The following is a 13,778-nucleotide window of genomic DNA, read 5'->3' on the forward strand; positions in this document are numbered from 1 at the left end:
GGGAGCAGGAGGAGGGGGAAGGGGGAAGGGGAAAAAAAACCAGAAGAAACACTGGGGTGGAGGGAGGAAGGGACACGAGACAACTTAGTACAACTGCAGACGAGGCGGCCCGGCCGGTGAGGTCCCGCGATGGCCTCCGGAGTCCTCAGTGCAGGGTGGCGGCTTGGATCTGCTGGTGGCGTGGTGTGGCATGGTGTCGGCGATTCTGGGGCGGGAGCCAAAGGCAGGACACAGTTTCTACAGCTCCCCTCGCCCCGAGCACTGAGGCCCCAGAGAACTGGGCAACAAGAGTCTGTGGTGAGGTAGGCAGATGGGCGGCGGGCGGCGGGCGGCGTGCTGGTGCCCCCGCCGCAGCGGGCACGGGCAGAGCGGCCTGTCTTCTTCCGCTGGCCCCCCAGCATGGGATGGGCCAGGGTGCCGGGTTGCTACCGGAGTACAAGCTCGAGAGAGAGAGAGAGAAAACACTGAGACAGCATTAGTAGAGGTGCAGGGTGGAGAGACCAAGCCCCCAACCCTCTGCTGCCCCACCCCTCCTCCCATCCTATCCCGTCCCTCTGAGACAAAAAATAAAAATGTAGAAAAAAATCTCTGTACAGACTCCCCGGTAGGAAAACGGGGGCAGGGATGGCGGCTCTTCCTGGAGCCCACTCCCCACAATTAATTTACAACCCAAGTCCATGGCTCAAAAAGTGTGCAGAGGCGGCAGTGGGGGCCGCGGCCCTGCCCCCCCGCCCCGTCACGTGGTGCTCAGAAGGCGGACAGCTGCGCCAGGCTGAGGCGGCAGTCGATGCTGGCGTTGTCCGGGCCCATGTAGGCCAGGCCCAGGGGCTCTAGGAAGGCCCGGCAGGCGGCCTCGCCCTCGAAGGCCAGCTCGGCCTGCAGGTAGGAGACAGGCAGCGCAGGGCGGAAGCTACGGAGACAAGAGGAGAATGTGATGAGGCGGGCTGCGGGCAGGGGCCCCCACGAGCAGGGAGTGGGGGCCCCCCCCTTCAGACACCCGAAGGGTTTCCTCAGCACGTTACCTGCTGACCTCTGACACCCGCCCCACCCACACCTCCCCACCTCTGGGGCTCGGGGAGCCCAAATGGGGCTGATGGCCCCAAGCCCACCTGTGCCCCCCTTTACCCTCACTTACCTGTGCAGGGGGCCGGGAAGGAGGGGGGAGGGGAGGACCCAGCTGGCGCTTCCACTGCTCCAGGGCCTGAGCAGTCCCTCAGAAGAGGGCCACTGTGGCCGAGGGGCAGGGGCCAGGCAGAAGGAGTGACCCATGGGGACAGGTGTGGGACAGCAGGGCTGACTGCTACACTGGGGGCCCAGCCCTCACGGGACCCCAAACCTGGGTCCCAGTGCCTCAGAAACGCCCCAGGCACAGGTATCAGCCAGCACTCACTACGCATTTCAAACACAAAGCTCTGGTTGTCAACAGCACACTCTCCTCGCTGAGCACTTGGCACGTGCCGACACAGCCAGCTGTTCCAAGGCTGCCAGGCTGACTCACGGCATTCTCTGCCTGAGGCTGAGTCACCCCACCCTCCTAAACACTGAGGCAACTGCAGGCCCGGAGGCAGAGCCGCTGGGCCAGTGTCACTGAGGAAGCAAGTGGCAGAAAGCACTTGAACTGCTCCTGCCGCCAGCCCATCCGTCTCCCAGCCCTGGCCGTCCATGGGGGCACAGGAGAGCCTGTTGCGCCCACGTAACTGCCTCCTGGCCACTCCGCAGGGACCTGGCTCTAGGGTGAAGGGACATGCCTGCCAAGGCAGTGCCCACCTGACAAGCAGGGCAGGGTGAGCTCGGGGTCAGTGACAGGCCAGGGGCCCTCCCACAGGGCAGAAGGCTGGCTGTGTCCCCGCCCAAGGCCCAGCACGCACAAGCTAGCAGGGGCACAGAGTCGCCGGCCCAGCCATGCCCCGTGAGCACACGAAAGCCTGGGAGCTGGCCTGCAGGGGCGCGTCTGGCCGCGGAGGGTGGACTTGGAGGGGCAGCTGGGGATCCCTCAGGCACACAACTGGCCAGTAAGCAGACCCTGTGCATCCTCGCCCTACATGTGTCTGCCCTATGTCGTCTTGTCTGTTTCTGCGGCCCCTGGAGCGTGTTCCTCGCCTTCAGGTTGACCATCCCTCCCCGGCTCCAAAGCACCCCCATGGCCCCCAAGCTAACAGACGTGGCACGCAAGGCCCCCTGGGCGCTCTGCCCTCCGACCGGGGCTGGCACCCTTGGAAGGACTGACAGCGGGGCTGGTTAGGGGCTGTGGGGTGCTGCGCACACAGCGGGCTGCTCAGCAGCATCCCCAGTCTCTCTACCCACCACAGGCCAGAGGCACCCCCTAGTCGTGACAACAGACAAGGACTCCTGAACCTGCCCTGTGTCCCTGGGGGGAAACTCACTGCCCTGAGCACCACCAGCCCCACACTCGCAAGCACAGGGCAGGCACACTCGATGGCCTTCTGTAAGCACCCCCAGGCCAGCTTGCCTCCCTAACACTTTCCGCACTCTCTCAGGACTCAGGTACAAACAGGGCTGTCCCATCTGACCAGACGCTACCCAGAGCGGGGCCGTGTTTTCTAGTTTGTCCCTAGAGCAGAAGCTCAGTGACAGGAGAGCCATGAGAGAGGCGGCAGCAGGGCAGCGGGGGGTGGGTGGGGGGCCTGGGAGCCGAGACAGAGCACGGTGGAAGTTCGGAGACGTGGGAGGGCCAGGAAAGAGGGCGGGCTGTGCAGAGGAGAGCAGGAGGGGCAGGACGGGAAGACAAAGGGGGGAGAGGGGACGAGGAGGGAGGCAGAGGGGCCTGGACCGACCGGGGATGGGAGCGAGAGGCCCGTCCACTGACAGTGTGCGGAGGGGAGAGAGAGGAGGGGTGGGGGAGAGCTCAGCTGAACATACGTTTTGATCATGGCCTTGAGGGCGGCCTTGCGCTCTCGATCCACAAACTTGTCTATGAGGTAGCCAGACATACAGGGCGCGTGGCCGTAGAGCCGGAAGAAGCGGTGGTAGTTGCCCAGAGCCCAGGCCGCCCTCAGCGCCAAGGCGTGGGCCACGCAGGAGTCCGTCTTCAGCTCCCGCGTCAGGTAGGCCAGCTCTGTGGTGACGTCTGTGCCAGAGACAAATGATCAGCGGGGCCCAACCCTGGGGGCTGGGGCGATGGGGGCCCGTGGCCGCGCTCCTCACCTCCCGAGTTCTTGGTGAAGATATAGTAGAGGATCCGGTAGGCGGTGAACTCGCCCACGTTGCCGGGCAGGTTCTCCGCGTACAGTGACTTGAGCTGCGTCTGGCACTGATTGAACTCCTCGTGGTCACCCTGGTGGGCAAGGCGTGGAAAGAGAGGACGGGCTGAGTGAGGTGGAGCGCGGCCGGGGAAAGGAGCGGGGGGCGGGGGGAGTCCTGGGGGAGCCGCCGCCAACTCACCTTCTCCAAGGCGATGCGGGCGTGTGTCTCGTACACCTCCACCGTGAACTCCGTGCGCACGCCTTGCACCTGGGGAGCAGAAAGAGTCAGGCTGGAGCAGGGCGGGATGCGGCAGCCCCCCACCCACCCTGGGTCCCCGTCCCCAGCCCCTCACCGTCAGGTCCTGCCGGATGGACTTCATCTGCTCACAGGCAAAGGCATAGTCCTGCTTCTCTTTCCACTGCGACTTGACCATGCACAGAGACTTCTTCAAAACCTGGGAAGGGAGTCGCCCAGGGCTCAGCGCCACAGGCAGGCACAGCAGACACACGTCACGGCCGGCCGTCCTGCTGACTCGGTGTCTGCAGCGAGGGCTGCGACAGCAAACCCGCCGAGGGGCCCCCACGACGTGACAAAGAGCCCGCGGGACAGCAAGAGCGAGCGCTCCTGAGCCCGGTCCCCACATCGGCACCCGGCCTGCGTGCACCTGGGATGAACGCTCCCTGCCTCATCCCCGGGCCTCTGGGAGGACCCCAGGGTCTTCCTCTCCATCTCAAGAAGGTCCCGCAGGCCCAGAAGCCCAGCAAGTCTTCCGACAAGGCCGTGCGCCCGGGACTCAGGGCTCTAAGGCACAAGCTGTCCTCAGCTCGCCCTCAGCGAGCCCCACGGCCAGCCCCAGGCCCCGCCCTTCCCAGCACTTACCGCCACAGGGCGCACAGTGGATGGGTCGGGGGCACAGGTGAGGCGCAGGTAGTGCTTGGTGATGTCGGGGCAGGTGCCCACGATCTGCAGCTCCTGCCAGTCGGGGTCGGCCCCGCCGCTCTCCAGGCTGCCCACCTGCAGCACCAGGGGCTCCAGGCGCAGGCGGCGGGAATGCCCGTGCTGGAAGCGGGCCGCCCGCTTCTGCTTCTTCAGCTCGCGCTCAGGGTCTTCACACTCCAGTGCCGCCATCCTCTTTCGGTTGCGCTTGGTGGGACCTAGATCATGCCTGGGGGGAGGGAGGGAGGGGGCCGGTGAAGGAGGCAGGAGGCCACGACCGCCTGGCCTCCACCGCTGCCCAGGGGCACAGCGCCCCGGCCCCGGCCACCCACTCAGGGGCTCACCTCTTCCCTCGCTGCGCCCTGCCTCGGCCCCGATCCATGTGGGCCCCCCGGCCTCCCCGGCCCTTGGGGGGTGGGTTTCTGCGACCCACAGGTGGACACTCATTCCCTGAGTAGGAACTGTCAGAGTCCGAGTGGGAGTCGCTGTGGGGAAGAAGCGGGAAGGTGAGGCCCGCGCTGGCTCCCCCACAGGCCCAGCCCCGCCTGAAGCCTGCGCACCTGCGGCGGAAGTGGCGGGTCGGTGACCTGGAGGAGGAGCGGGAACGCGAGTCCGTGCTGGAGGAGGAGCTGTGGTCCTTCATGAAGACATTGCGGTTGCCAAACTTGGCGAAGCTGCTGCCCCGTGCTCGGCCAGCACCCCCAGCCCCCGGCGTCCCTCGCTGTGACTGGGCACCCCCGCCCCTGGTCGTGGAGCCTGCCCCCCTAGGAGGGTGAAGGCTGCTGGGGGCCTCCCACCGCTTCTTCTTGGGACTCTCCGCCACAGGCTCCCGAGTCAGCCTGAGGACAGAGCAGGACATCACCAACCCACGCCCCCAGCGTGCCCGTCTGCCACCTGCCCCAGGGACACACCACTTTGGGCAGGAAGGGTGCTCACCCAGGTGAAAGATAACCGGCTGCAGAAATGGGAGGCAAACCCAAGCCTTCTGTGTCTACAGGGTGCTCTCAGCAGCCCCCGCCCGTGTCCCTCGGCCAGACTCACCCTGGCAGAGGCTCCCGGCTCCAGTCGATGGTGTAGGCTGAGCCATCCTGGAGCCGGGCCTGCAGCACCTCCTTGAGCAGCTTCTCCGTGCGGTCCTTGTCCTCCTCCGACTCGCAGGCTGTGAAGCAGCGCTCCACGTACTCCTTCATGTCCTGCGGCCAGTCGTCCGGCTTCCCAGACAGGCTGCCCCTGCGCGAGGACAGACGTGAAGACTCGGCTGGGGAGCACCCGGGCTGGCAGAGCCTTCCCCGCGCCCCCCGAGCGGAGGCATGTGCAGACACGGCTCCAGCATTTCTTCTCCCCCCCTTCCATGGTTATGGCAGCCCCGGGGAGGCGACCCCCGCTCTGGAGCGGCAGAGGGAGGCTCGGGGTGCAGAGCCTGCGTGCGTGTACACGGAGGCCAAGCAGGGAGGCAGGGCACCGTCACCTGTGGTTCTGGGCCTTCTCGGGGTTGGGCTGGGGGCCAAAGCTGCTGTGCTGGCCCTCTGAGGCGGAGCTGAAGTTCTGGCTGGTGACAGCGAAGGGCCGTTTCTGAATATTGAACTTGAGGCCACCTGTCCCGGGGGCCGCTGTGGGTGCAGGCAGTGAAAACTGGGGTTAGGCCTCCTCAGACCTCTGGGAATGGGAGGCCCAGCTCTAGGTGGCCACCCCCAGGACGACCCCAGCACCCCTGCGCCTCCTGCCCAGGCGCCCGAGGTCCGCCCCGTGCCCTGGCTTCTCTGCGCTGCCCACTTACGCTTCATGCGGTTCCACAGCTGCTGGCCCTTCTTGGGCTTTGCGGGCTCAGGGTAGCTGTGCGGCCCATAGGCCTGGCCTGCGGCGGGCCCCGCCTGGCTGTGCTGTGTGGCTGGGGCCGTCCCGGGCTGGGGGCCGCTGCTCAGAGCATGAGCCCCGTGCTGCGGGTTGGAAGGCTGAGGGGGCTGAGCGGCCGGAAGCTGCTGGGGAGGGGTCTGGTAGGACAGGCTGTCATCCATGCCGGGGACCGGGGGCTGGCGGAGGACGTGGCAGTGAGGGCAGGAGCAGAGTCTCCGGGCTGCTCCCTGACTCCGTTCTCAGTCGCCTCGCTCAGCCCTCAACCCTGCGTGACTCTCGCCTACTAACCGCCCTTCCACAGCTGAGAAGGTTCAGGCCCGGACACGGAGCTACTTTCCCAGGGCCCCAGCTGTTAGGCGGCAGCACCACCCCCCACCCGCCCAGCGGTCATGTTCTGAGCACTTGGCCCGTGTCGGTCAAGGCACACATGATGGCACACACTCGCGCCGGCCCTACAACCGCCCAATCACTGTTCCCACCCCGAACCGGCTGAGCTGCCGGTCGCACCGCCAGGCCCACAGCCCCTGCACCAGCCGCACTACTCCACCAAGGCGCGCGGAAAGTGCGAGGCCAGGCTCGGTGTGCCACTGCGCACCTGAGTGCACACGCGGGGGGCAGCACAGAAGACAAGCCGCCACACTACAGGCTGCTCCCACCGTCACCCCCACAGCCAGGCCCCAGCCTTGCCAAGCCCTGAACCCATCCTGGCTGCACACCTCTGCTCTGCCCTCCTTGTTCTCAGGGCGGCACCTGCCTGGCAGGAGAGAAAAGGGGCAGCAGCTAACAACTTAACCCAGGCATCCCTGCTGCTAGGCCCCCGGAAACCGCACCCCGAGCTGAAGCCTGCACGGAGATGGGCTGGGGAGTTACCTGGTTCAGAGTGCCCTGGTGCTGGGGGGCCGATGGCTGCTGGGGCGTGGCTGAGCCATAGGAGCCGGCCATCCCGTACTGGGAGGGGGAGCCGTAGCTCTGGTACATGCTCTGCACAGGCAGAAGGGAGGGTTGGTGGCAGGCCGGCTCCCCCTCCTCCTGCTGCTCGGCAGCCGGCACAGCCCGCACCCTCCCCTCATCGCTCACCCCTCTCCGTTTCTCTCCACCGCATAGACGCACCAAGTCCCCTTATGTTAAGGGGGTTATTAAATAGCCCTGGCTGGTGTGACTCAGTAGATTGACTCAATTCTCAAGTCAGGGCACACGCCTGGGTTGTGGGCCAGTCCCCAGGAGGGGGCACGCAAGAGACAACCACAACACTGATGTTTCATTCTCTTTCTCTCTCCCTTCCCCTCTCTGTAAAAATAAATAAAATCTTTAAAAAATACATTAAATAAAATAAAAACTTCTATCAATTCTGTACTCCATTTCTGCTAGTTCTCAGAATTTTTTTTCTATTCCACAAATATCTGCTGTGTGCCGGCTTTTCTAGGTGCTACCATATAATAAAAATAAAATATAACAACCTACTCTGGCTGGGGTGGCTCAGCGGGTTGGGCATCATCTTCCAGACCAAAAGGTCATGGGTTTGATTCCCGGTGAGGGAACATGCCTACGTTATGGGTTAAGTCCCCAGTGGGGGCACGTAGAAGAGGCAACTGATCAACTGTTTCTCACATCAACGCTTCTCTCCCCCTCTTTCTCTTTCCCTTCCTCTCTCTCTGAAATCAACGGGCATGTCCTCCGGTAAGGGCAATAAAGGAAAAAGAAAAAGGGTAACAATCCATGCCCAAATGAAGCTGGTGCTCAAAATACATGCAGTTGTAGACAAACATGCACCATGCTGAGCAGTGGCCACAGGGCACAAGTGGACGTGGTGTGGGCAGATGAAGGCCCCTGTGCAGCTGTGCGAGGCCGGGGCCGGGGCCTGGTGAGCCACGGGGCTCGGGGAAGGGGCTCGGGGGGAAGAGCCGGGCGCACTCACCACGGGGTAGTAGTAGCTGTAGGGGTAGGCGTAGCTGTACTGCTGGTACCACTGGTAGTACTGCTGCTGCTGCAGGGCCGAGGCTTCTGCCTGCGACACGTACTGTAGGGAGAGGCCCAGGTGCCGTCAGCCTGGGCAGCAGGAGCCCATGGGCCCACAGCCCCCAAAGGGCAGGCCTGTTTCCTGATTAACTGCCATGGAACAGAACTGGGAGGTCTCTCCACTGAGAGCCACCATCTCTGCCATCAGACTCAGGCACCTCAGGGACAAAGACACCTTGCGCCCTAGACACTTTGAGGGAATAGTCCTTGCTTCCCCCACTCTAGGTCTCCTACGGTGTCTTCAGAACTCTGAAGAGAGCTCTAACCGGAGAGGACACCGAGTGTCTCCCACCCTCCAGCACAGCTCCCCCCGACCCAGCAGGGCGCCCAGGCCCACGCGGCCTCCTCACCTGTGCACTGGCCACAGGCCCGTTGCTGCTGGCCTTGGCGGAGGTGCCGGCAGCGCCCGCCTTGCTGATGCTGGCCAGGGCCTGGCGGGCCTTCTCCCACTCTGGGTTCTCGTGCATGGGCGTCTCCATGCCGTTCTCCCTGCCCGCCCCGGCCACCATGCTGTACTGAGAGGACCTGCAGAGAACGCACAGCGAGTCAGCCTGCTCTCCCAGGGCGCACCAGTGGGCACGGTGGAAAAGGCCGCCGCCCGGGCTGGGATCCCAGGGCCCCCTCTTACTGTCTACTGCAGCCTAAGTCTTCCAACCTATGACGTGCTGACACCCAGTTTCTGTTTCAGTTTTGTGTGCGGAACTGATGAGCTTACCTACCTAAAGGACTTCTGCAGGTGCCTGGTACACAAGCAGTTGTTAAAAAGTCAAGCAAACAAAATATTTACCAGCATCTACAGAACTCAACCTAAGACCTGGTGCTTAGCAGGTCTAAATGTTCCATGAACCAGTGACTTCTGTCTGACACCACCCTACTCAGCAGACTATAACCACAGCTTTGGAGAGAATAAGGGATGAATAAAAAGATAAACGGCTGAGTAGCAAGTGCTGGAGGTTGTCTCCCAATCACAGTTCACTGAATGAAGCATCCCAAGTCTGCAAAACAAGCGCTGTACTGTCAAACGTGAAGGCTCAGAGGCCTCGACCCTCTCCCCACCACAACCAAGTACCCCCGTGCTCTGTGGCCAGTGGGCCCCACCCCACCCACTGTTGCATCACTTCCCCCGGTGCTGGGGCCCCCTTCCTCTGGCCCACCAGCCGCCCCCGCCCCCGCCCTCTGGCCCACTAACCAGTCTGCGCTGCGCTGATCACCCACGTTGGCCGCCATCTGGACCCTGGGGTGTAAGGGGTGGGCCTCGGGAGCCAGACTGCTTTTTCGCTGTCTGTGAGAAAGGGGCTGAATTAGGGAGAGTCCAGAAGCAGCACAAAACAGCTCAGAGTGGAAAAAGGGAGCAGATGAACTCACGGGAAGCCCGGCGGAAGAGGGGAGTCTGAGAGGAAGAGCCGCTGGGGTGAAGAACCTGACGGGGATTCTGGGTGTGGGACACAACGGCCACCGTGTGAGGGGAAGCCCTGGCCTGCCCTGGATGCCCTGGGTGGAAAAATGAAGGACCTGCAAAGTCTGAAGGGGTTTCCCAGAGGGAACGAGGAAGATCTGAAACCCACGGGAAAGGGAGGGGAACGCTAAGGCAGCGACAGGTCGGGGAGCGGGGTGGGGGCCTCAGCCAAGGGTTAGGGGCCTCTGCATCCCTGAGAAGCAGGACAGCCAGGCGCTCTAGTGAGCGACTCTGGGCGAACCCTCAAGGCCCAGAGAACTCTGCGAAGAGGGAAGGGTCTGAAGAAGCCTTGGACGAAGAACCATGGAGAACAGAGGGGGAAAAAAACCCTGAGAAACGGGAAATTTCTGGAAGTTACTCCTAGAAACGGGGAGAAGTACAGCGTGCGGAAGGAGAACGTCAAAGGGAAGAAATGGTTTCCTAGAAAGCTCGAGGAGAACAGCTGCAGAAAGGGTCCCTAAGGCAGAGGACCTGTGCGGTAAGTTCCTAGAGGGAGAGCAGGCTTGGGGGAGAGCGCGAGGCGGCAGCCGCCTCCGTGCGGGTCCGGGGCGGGAGCGTTAGGGATGCCTAAACTCTTCCGAAGTTAAGAGTGGGGTGGGGAGGGACACTAGAAAGTGAATGGGTGTCTGGGGGGCAAAAACTGGGGGTGGGGGGGGCCTGTAAACTTGAAGGGATGACAAGGATGGGTGAGCTCAAAGGCTAGTCCTGTTAGTGAACCCGACACCCAACAAGAAGTGAGAGGAACTGGAAAAAACCCTAGGAAAGGTCTTAGGTGAGGAGAACGGAGCAGGGGGCCGAGGGGAGGGAAGAGTAAGCAGGGGTTGAGGCGCAGGGTACTGGTGGGGAGACGACACCGGAAGGAGAGTGGGGTAAGGCCTGAAGGTGCGCGGAGGGAAGGCCCTGGCAGGTGTAAAAGGCGGAGGCACCTGGCTATCCGGGAGGCCCGGGGCAGGCACCGCCCGGTGGAGGAAGGGCCAGTCCGGTTCCCCGCACCTCGCCCCGGAGCCACCGCCCAGGCCGCGCCGCGCGTGCGCACCGCGTTCCCGGGAGGAAGCCGGCGCGAGGACCACCCGTCGCCCAGGACGACGCTGTCGTCCCTGTGGAACTGCCCTGTCAACGGGAGGTAAGGGCAGGGCCACTGGGGGGCGCCCAGATATTCCAAAGGACCGGCGGGGAGCAGAAACAGATCGCACAGGCCAGAGGGTACACGGCCGTCCGCCCCACCCCACGTGCGCAGGCGCAGTGCCGCCCTTGCCCGCCACACCCTGTCGACGCTCGCGGGCAGCGTCCGTTGGGGTGACAGCCACCAAGGCCTTGGGGCCCGCGGGGCGTTAAGGCCGAAAGGAGACGCCGTGCCCACCCGTCCGCCGCTCCCCACACCCACCTCGTCCTTTCGCCCCCGGGACTCGGCAGCAGCGGGCCAAGGCGACGACCACACGGCCGCGGGACTGCTCGCGAGCCAGCTGACTCTTGTCTTCCTTGGGCTTCGTCTTTCCGACCGCGGCGCCCTGACGTCACGCGGAGGCCTCGTCCCGCCTCCGCCGATCCTACACAGCCAATGGACGCTGCGAACTTGACTTGAGCCCGCCCCCCTCTCCGCTTACGCAAAGACCGGGTAGACGCTCTAGGCAAGCCGGAAGACAGGGTGGGGACGGTGTCCCAGAGGGGACATGTGCAGCGGAGTGGTGCGCTGCCACCGCCCGCGCAGACGTGTTTTGGCTGCTTTAGTGGGAGCTTTATTAAGTTTCCTAGATATAAATTAGGGTGGTGGGACTTAGAAGACTGCCCACTGTCCAGTGATGTCGAAGCCCGGAGGAGAGAATGACGAACTGAAAGCGGGTGAAAGGAGCCCCGCCAGAAATGGAAGCTCCCTTAGCAAACTTAGAAAGGCGCACCTGGCTGAGGGAACAGTGTGCAAACGTTTGGAGTCGGGGAAAAAGCCCCGCTCGGAGGGATGACGGGAGCGAGGACTGCGGCGAAGTACAGGTGTGGAGCCCTAGAGTGAAGAGGCAGGTCCTGCAAGGCCAGTGATGTCAGCCTGAGGAATTTGAACCATCTCAGTAAACAGGCCCTTTTAAAAACTTCTTGTAACGAAACTTGGCGAGGGTACATGTTTCCCTCCAGAACTCGTATAACAGCGTCCAGTCCGTTGGGGGACCGGTCACGGTAGGAAGAGCAGGTGATGGAGCAGCACTTAGAGGCGGCTTCCCATTTTCTACTATAACTTTCCTATTGATACCATGTATTATATTGTTACTGTTAGCATGCTTGACCTTTTTACATCCTTTTTATTTTTTTCCCCATCACCATTTACCCGCCCCCATACCCTCTTCCACCTCCACCTACGTCCCTGCTCCCGTTTATTCTTTTAAATTAAACTTTTAGAATACTTTTAGGTTTACAAAAAAGTTGCAGAGAGCGTTCAGCGTTCTGTGTATCCTCTACCCAGCGTCCCCTCATGTTGTCACGTCACGTTATTGTAATACATTTGGTAAAACTAAGAAACCAGTGTTGGCACATTGCTACTAACTAAACGGCAGGCTTTGTTTGAATTTCACTACTTTTCCACGACTGGCTTTTCTTCCAATCCACGGCACCACCACGTGTTTACTATCCCTTTGTTTTTTTTCCCCTCCTGTATGTAAGGTGGGTTCTTGGGGACACGCATCTAGTTGGACCTTTCTTTTCACCCAAGGGTGCAAGCTCTACCTTTCGAAAGCACTGTCTGTAATTGTGCTTTAACGTGGTTTTTCGTGTGGTTACATTTAAACCTATTAACTTGCTATTGGGTTTCTATTTGTCCTTTTTTTTTTTTTGGATTTCAAGTGAGAGTTTATTAGTGAAGCAGTGAGACTGAGTGTGGGCTACTCCACAGACAAAGCAGCTGTCCATCGTTGCTTCCCTTTTCCTCTTTTCGGTCTGAGCATTTTTTAAAAGGTAAAGACTTTGGTTTTTTAGAGCAGTTTTCAGCCAGGCCTTGGGGAAGTGCTGTGCCTCAGTTCCCCTCCCCTGTCCTGTGGTAGGAAACTGACGACCCGGCTGTGACCATTTCCGGCCTCGGCTCCCTGTTTTCTCTCTCTCCCCTGCGTTGCCTGACATCCAGAGTCTTGAGCACTGTTACTGTTTCACATATTTTGTCTTGGCTTTTGGGTTGTTTCAGGAAGGAGAAAAAAAAATCCAGTCCCCGTTCCTCCATCTTGGTTGGCCGTGGAACTGCTCATGTGTTTATTTTTAAATAAAGATTTACCTTTTGTACAGGTTAAATTAAGCACGTGTCCTTTTTTTATTGGTTAAAGCTTCCCGAGTAAAGATCCCTGGCGGGCTCCCTGGCAGGCAGTCAGGCTGTCTGGATCTCAGGGTCGTTTGCAAACATCCACCATCAATAATCAGCACACGGATCAGCTGCTGGACCTGGTCTCAGCGTCACTAGAAAGAAGCGTCTGAGAGCAAAGCAGCGTGGAAAGCAGCAGGGCAGGCTTTCCCCCTGTTTCTAAAATCAGGCGTGGGATCCGGGGGAACAGGGCTCAGCCAGGAGAGGAGAGTCAACACAGGTGGCCCCCAGAGGACCCTGCTGGAAATCGTAGCAGATCTCTCTTTCCCAGCCTCAGGCCTACACACCGAAAGCTGCCTTGAACATTCCTTGCAGGTCACAAGATGGAAAAGATGAGGGAGCCCAGAGACATCCGGCAAGGCATGTGACACTCTGGACCGACAAGCTCTCACCTGAACCCCCTGGGGCTGTGTATGCATTTTGGGATCGGGGGTTTTTCAGTTTCAAGAGGCAGAATGGTTTCTGGCCCACACAGCACACCGTACCTTCTACCCTGCACGGCCCTTGGAAGTAACTTCATCAGTGTGTCTGCGGGAAATAGATGAACAGTCCTCCCCTGGGCAGAGAAATGTTCCTAAGTGACCAGGGCCAGGGTGAGTCAGGCTCTGCTGCTTAGTAAATGAGGGGAGGCCCTCTGGTCTAACAGCTCATGGATTTCAGAGTTAGAGGAGGGACTTGAAAGCCATCCAGGACACCCACCTGGGAGATGAGGCAGCCTCTTGACCCAACAGGTCAAGGGACTGTGCATGTCCCTTAACCACAGCCTCATCTGCATTTGTCCACTCCGCTGCCATTGTCTGCCACGCCCACCTCCAGTCTCTCTCAGGCCCCCGCCACCCCCCACTGTGAGGTCCCAAACCTAGCCAACAGCTGTCACGCTTCGGAGAGCCCTGCTGGATGTACAGTAACTTACTGGGTTTCTCCTCTCTCTGTGGATTTTAGATTCCAGAGTTTAGCCAATCAAAGCATTGTTGCAGCAAA

At 61.2% G+C, this 13,778-nt stretch overlaps 1 protein-coding gene across 1 annotated transcript; it reads right to left on the reverse strand.

Annotated features, from left to right (window-relative positions):
• Positions 1 to 1,022: 1,022 nt before the first annotated feature.
• On the reverse strand, positions 1,023 to 10,971 carry LENG8 (leukocyte receptor cluster member 8). Its single transcript, XM_054588347.1, is given in 16 exon segments — positions 1,023 to 2,777; positions 2,780 to 3,088; positions 3,166 to 3,295; positions 3,403 to 3,471; positions 3,557 to 3,658; positions 4,084 to 4,369; positions 4,485 to 4,625; positions 4,701 to 4,979; positions 5,182 to 5,370; positions 5,609 to 5,750; positions 5,918 to 6,170; positions 6,865 to 6,975; positions 7,910 to 8,011; positions 8,361 to 8,535; positions 9,200 to 9,292; positions 10,851 to 10,971. Coding segments are annotated over 15 exon segments (2,865 nt in total). The 5' UTR covers positions 9,238 to 9,292; positions 10,851 to 10,971; the 3' UTR covers positions 1,023 to 2,238.
• Between the last annotated feature and the right edge of the window lie 2,807 nt (positions 10,972 to 13,778).

Source organism: Pteronotus mesoamericanus, unplaced genomic scaffold (assembly GCF_021234165.1).
Source record: "Pteronotus mesoamericanus isolate MK-2021 breed Mesoamerican mustached bat unplaced genomic scaffold, CSHL_Meso_final scaffold_128, whole genome shotgun sequence".
Taxonomy (NCBI): domain Eukaryota; kingdom Metazoa; phylum Chordata; class Mammalia; order Chiroptera; family Mormoopidae; genus Pteronotus; species Pteronotus mesoamericanus.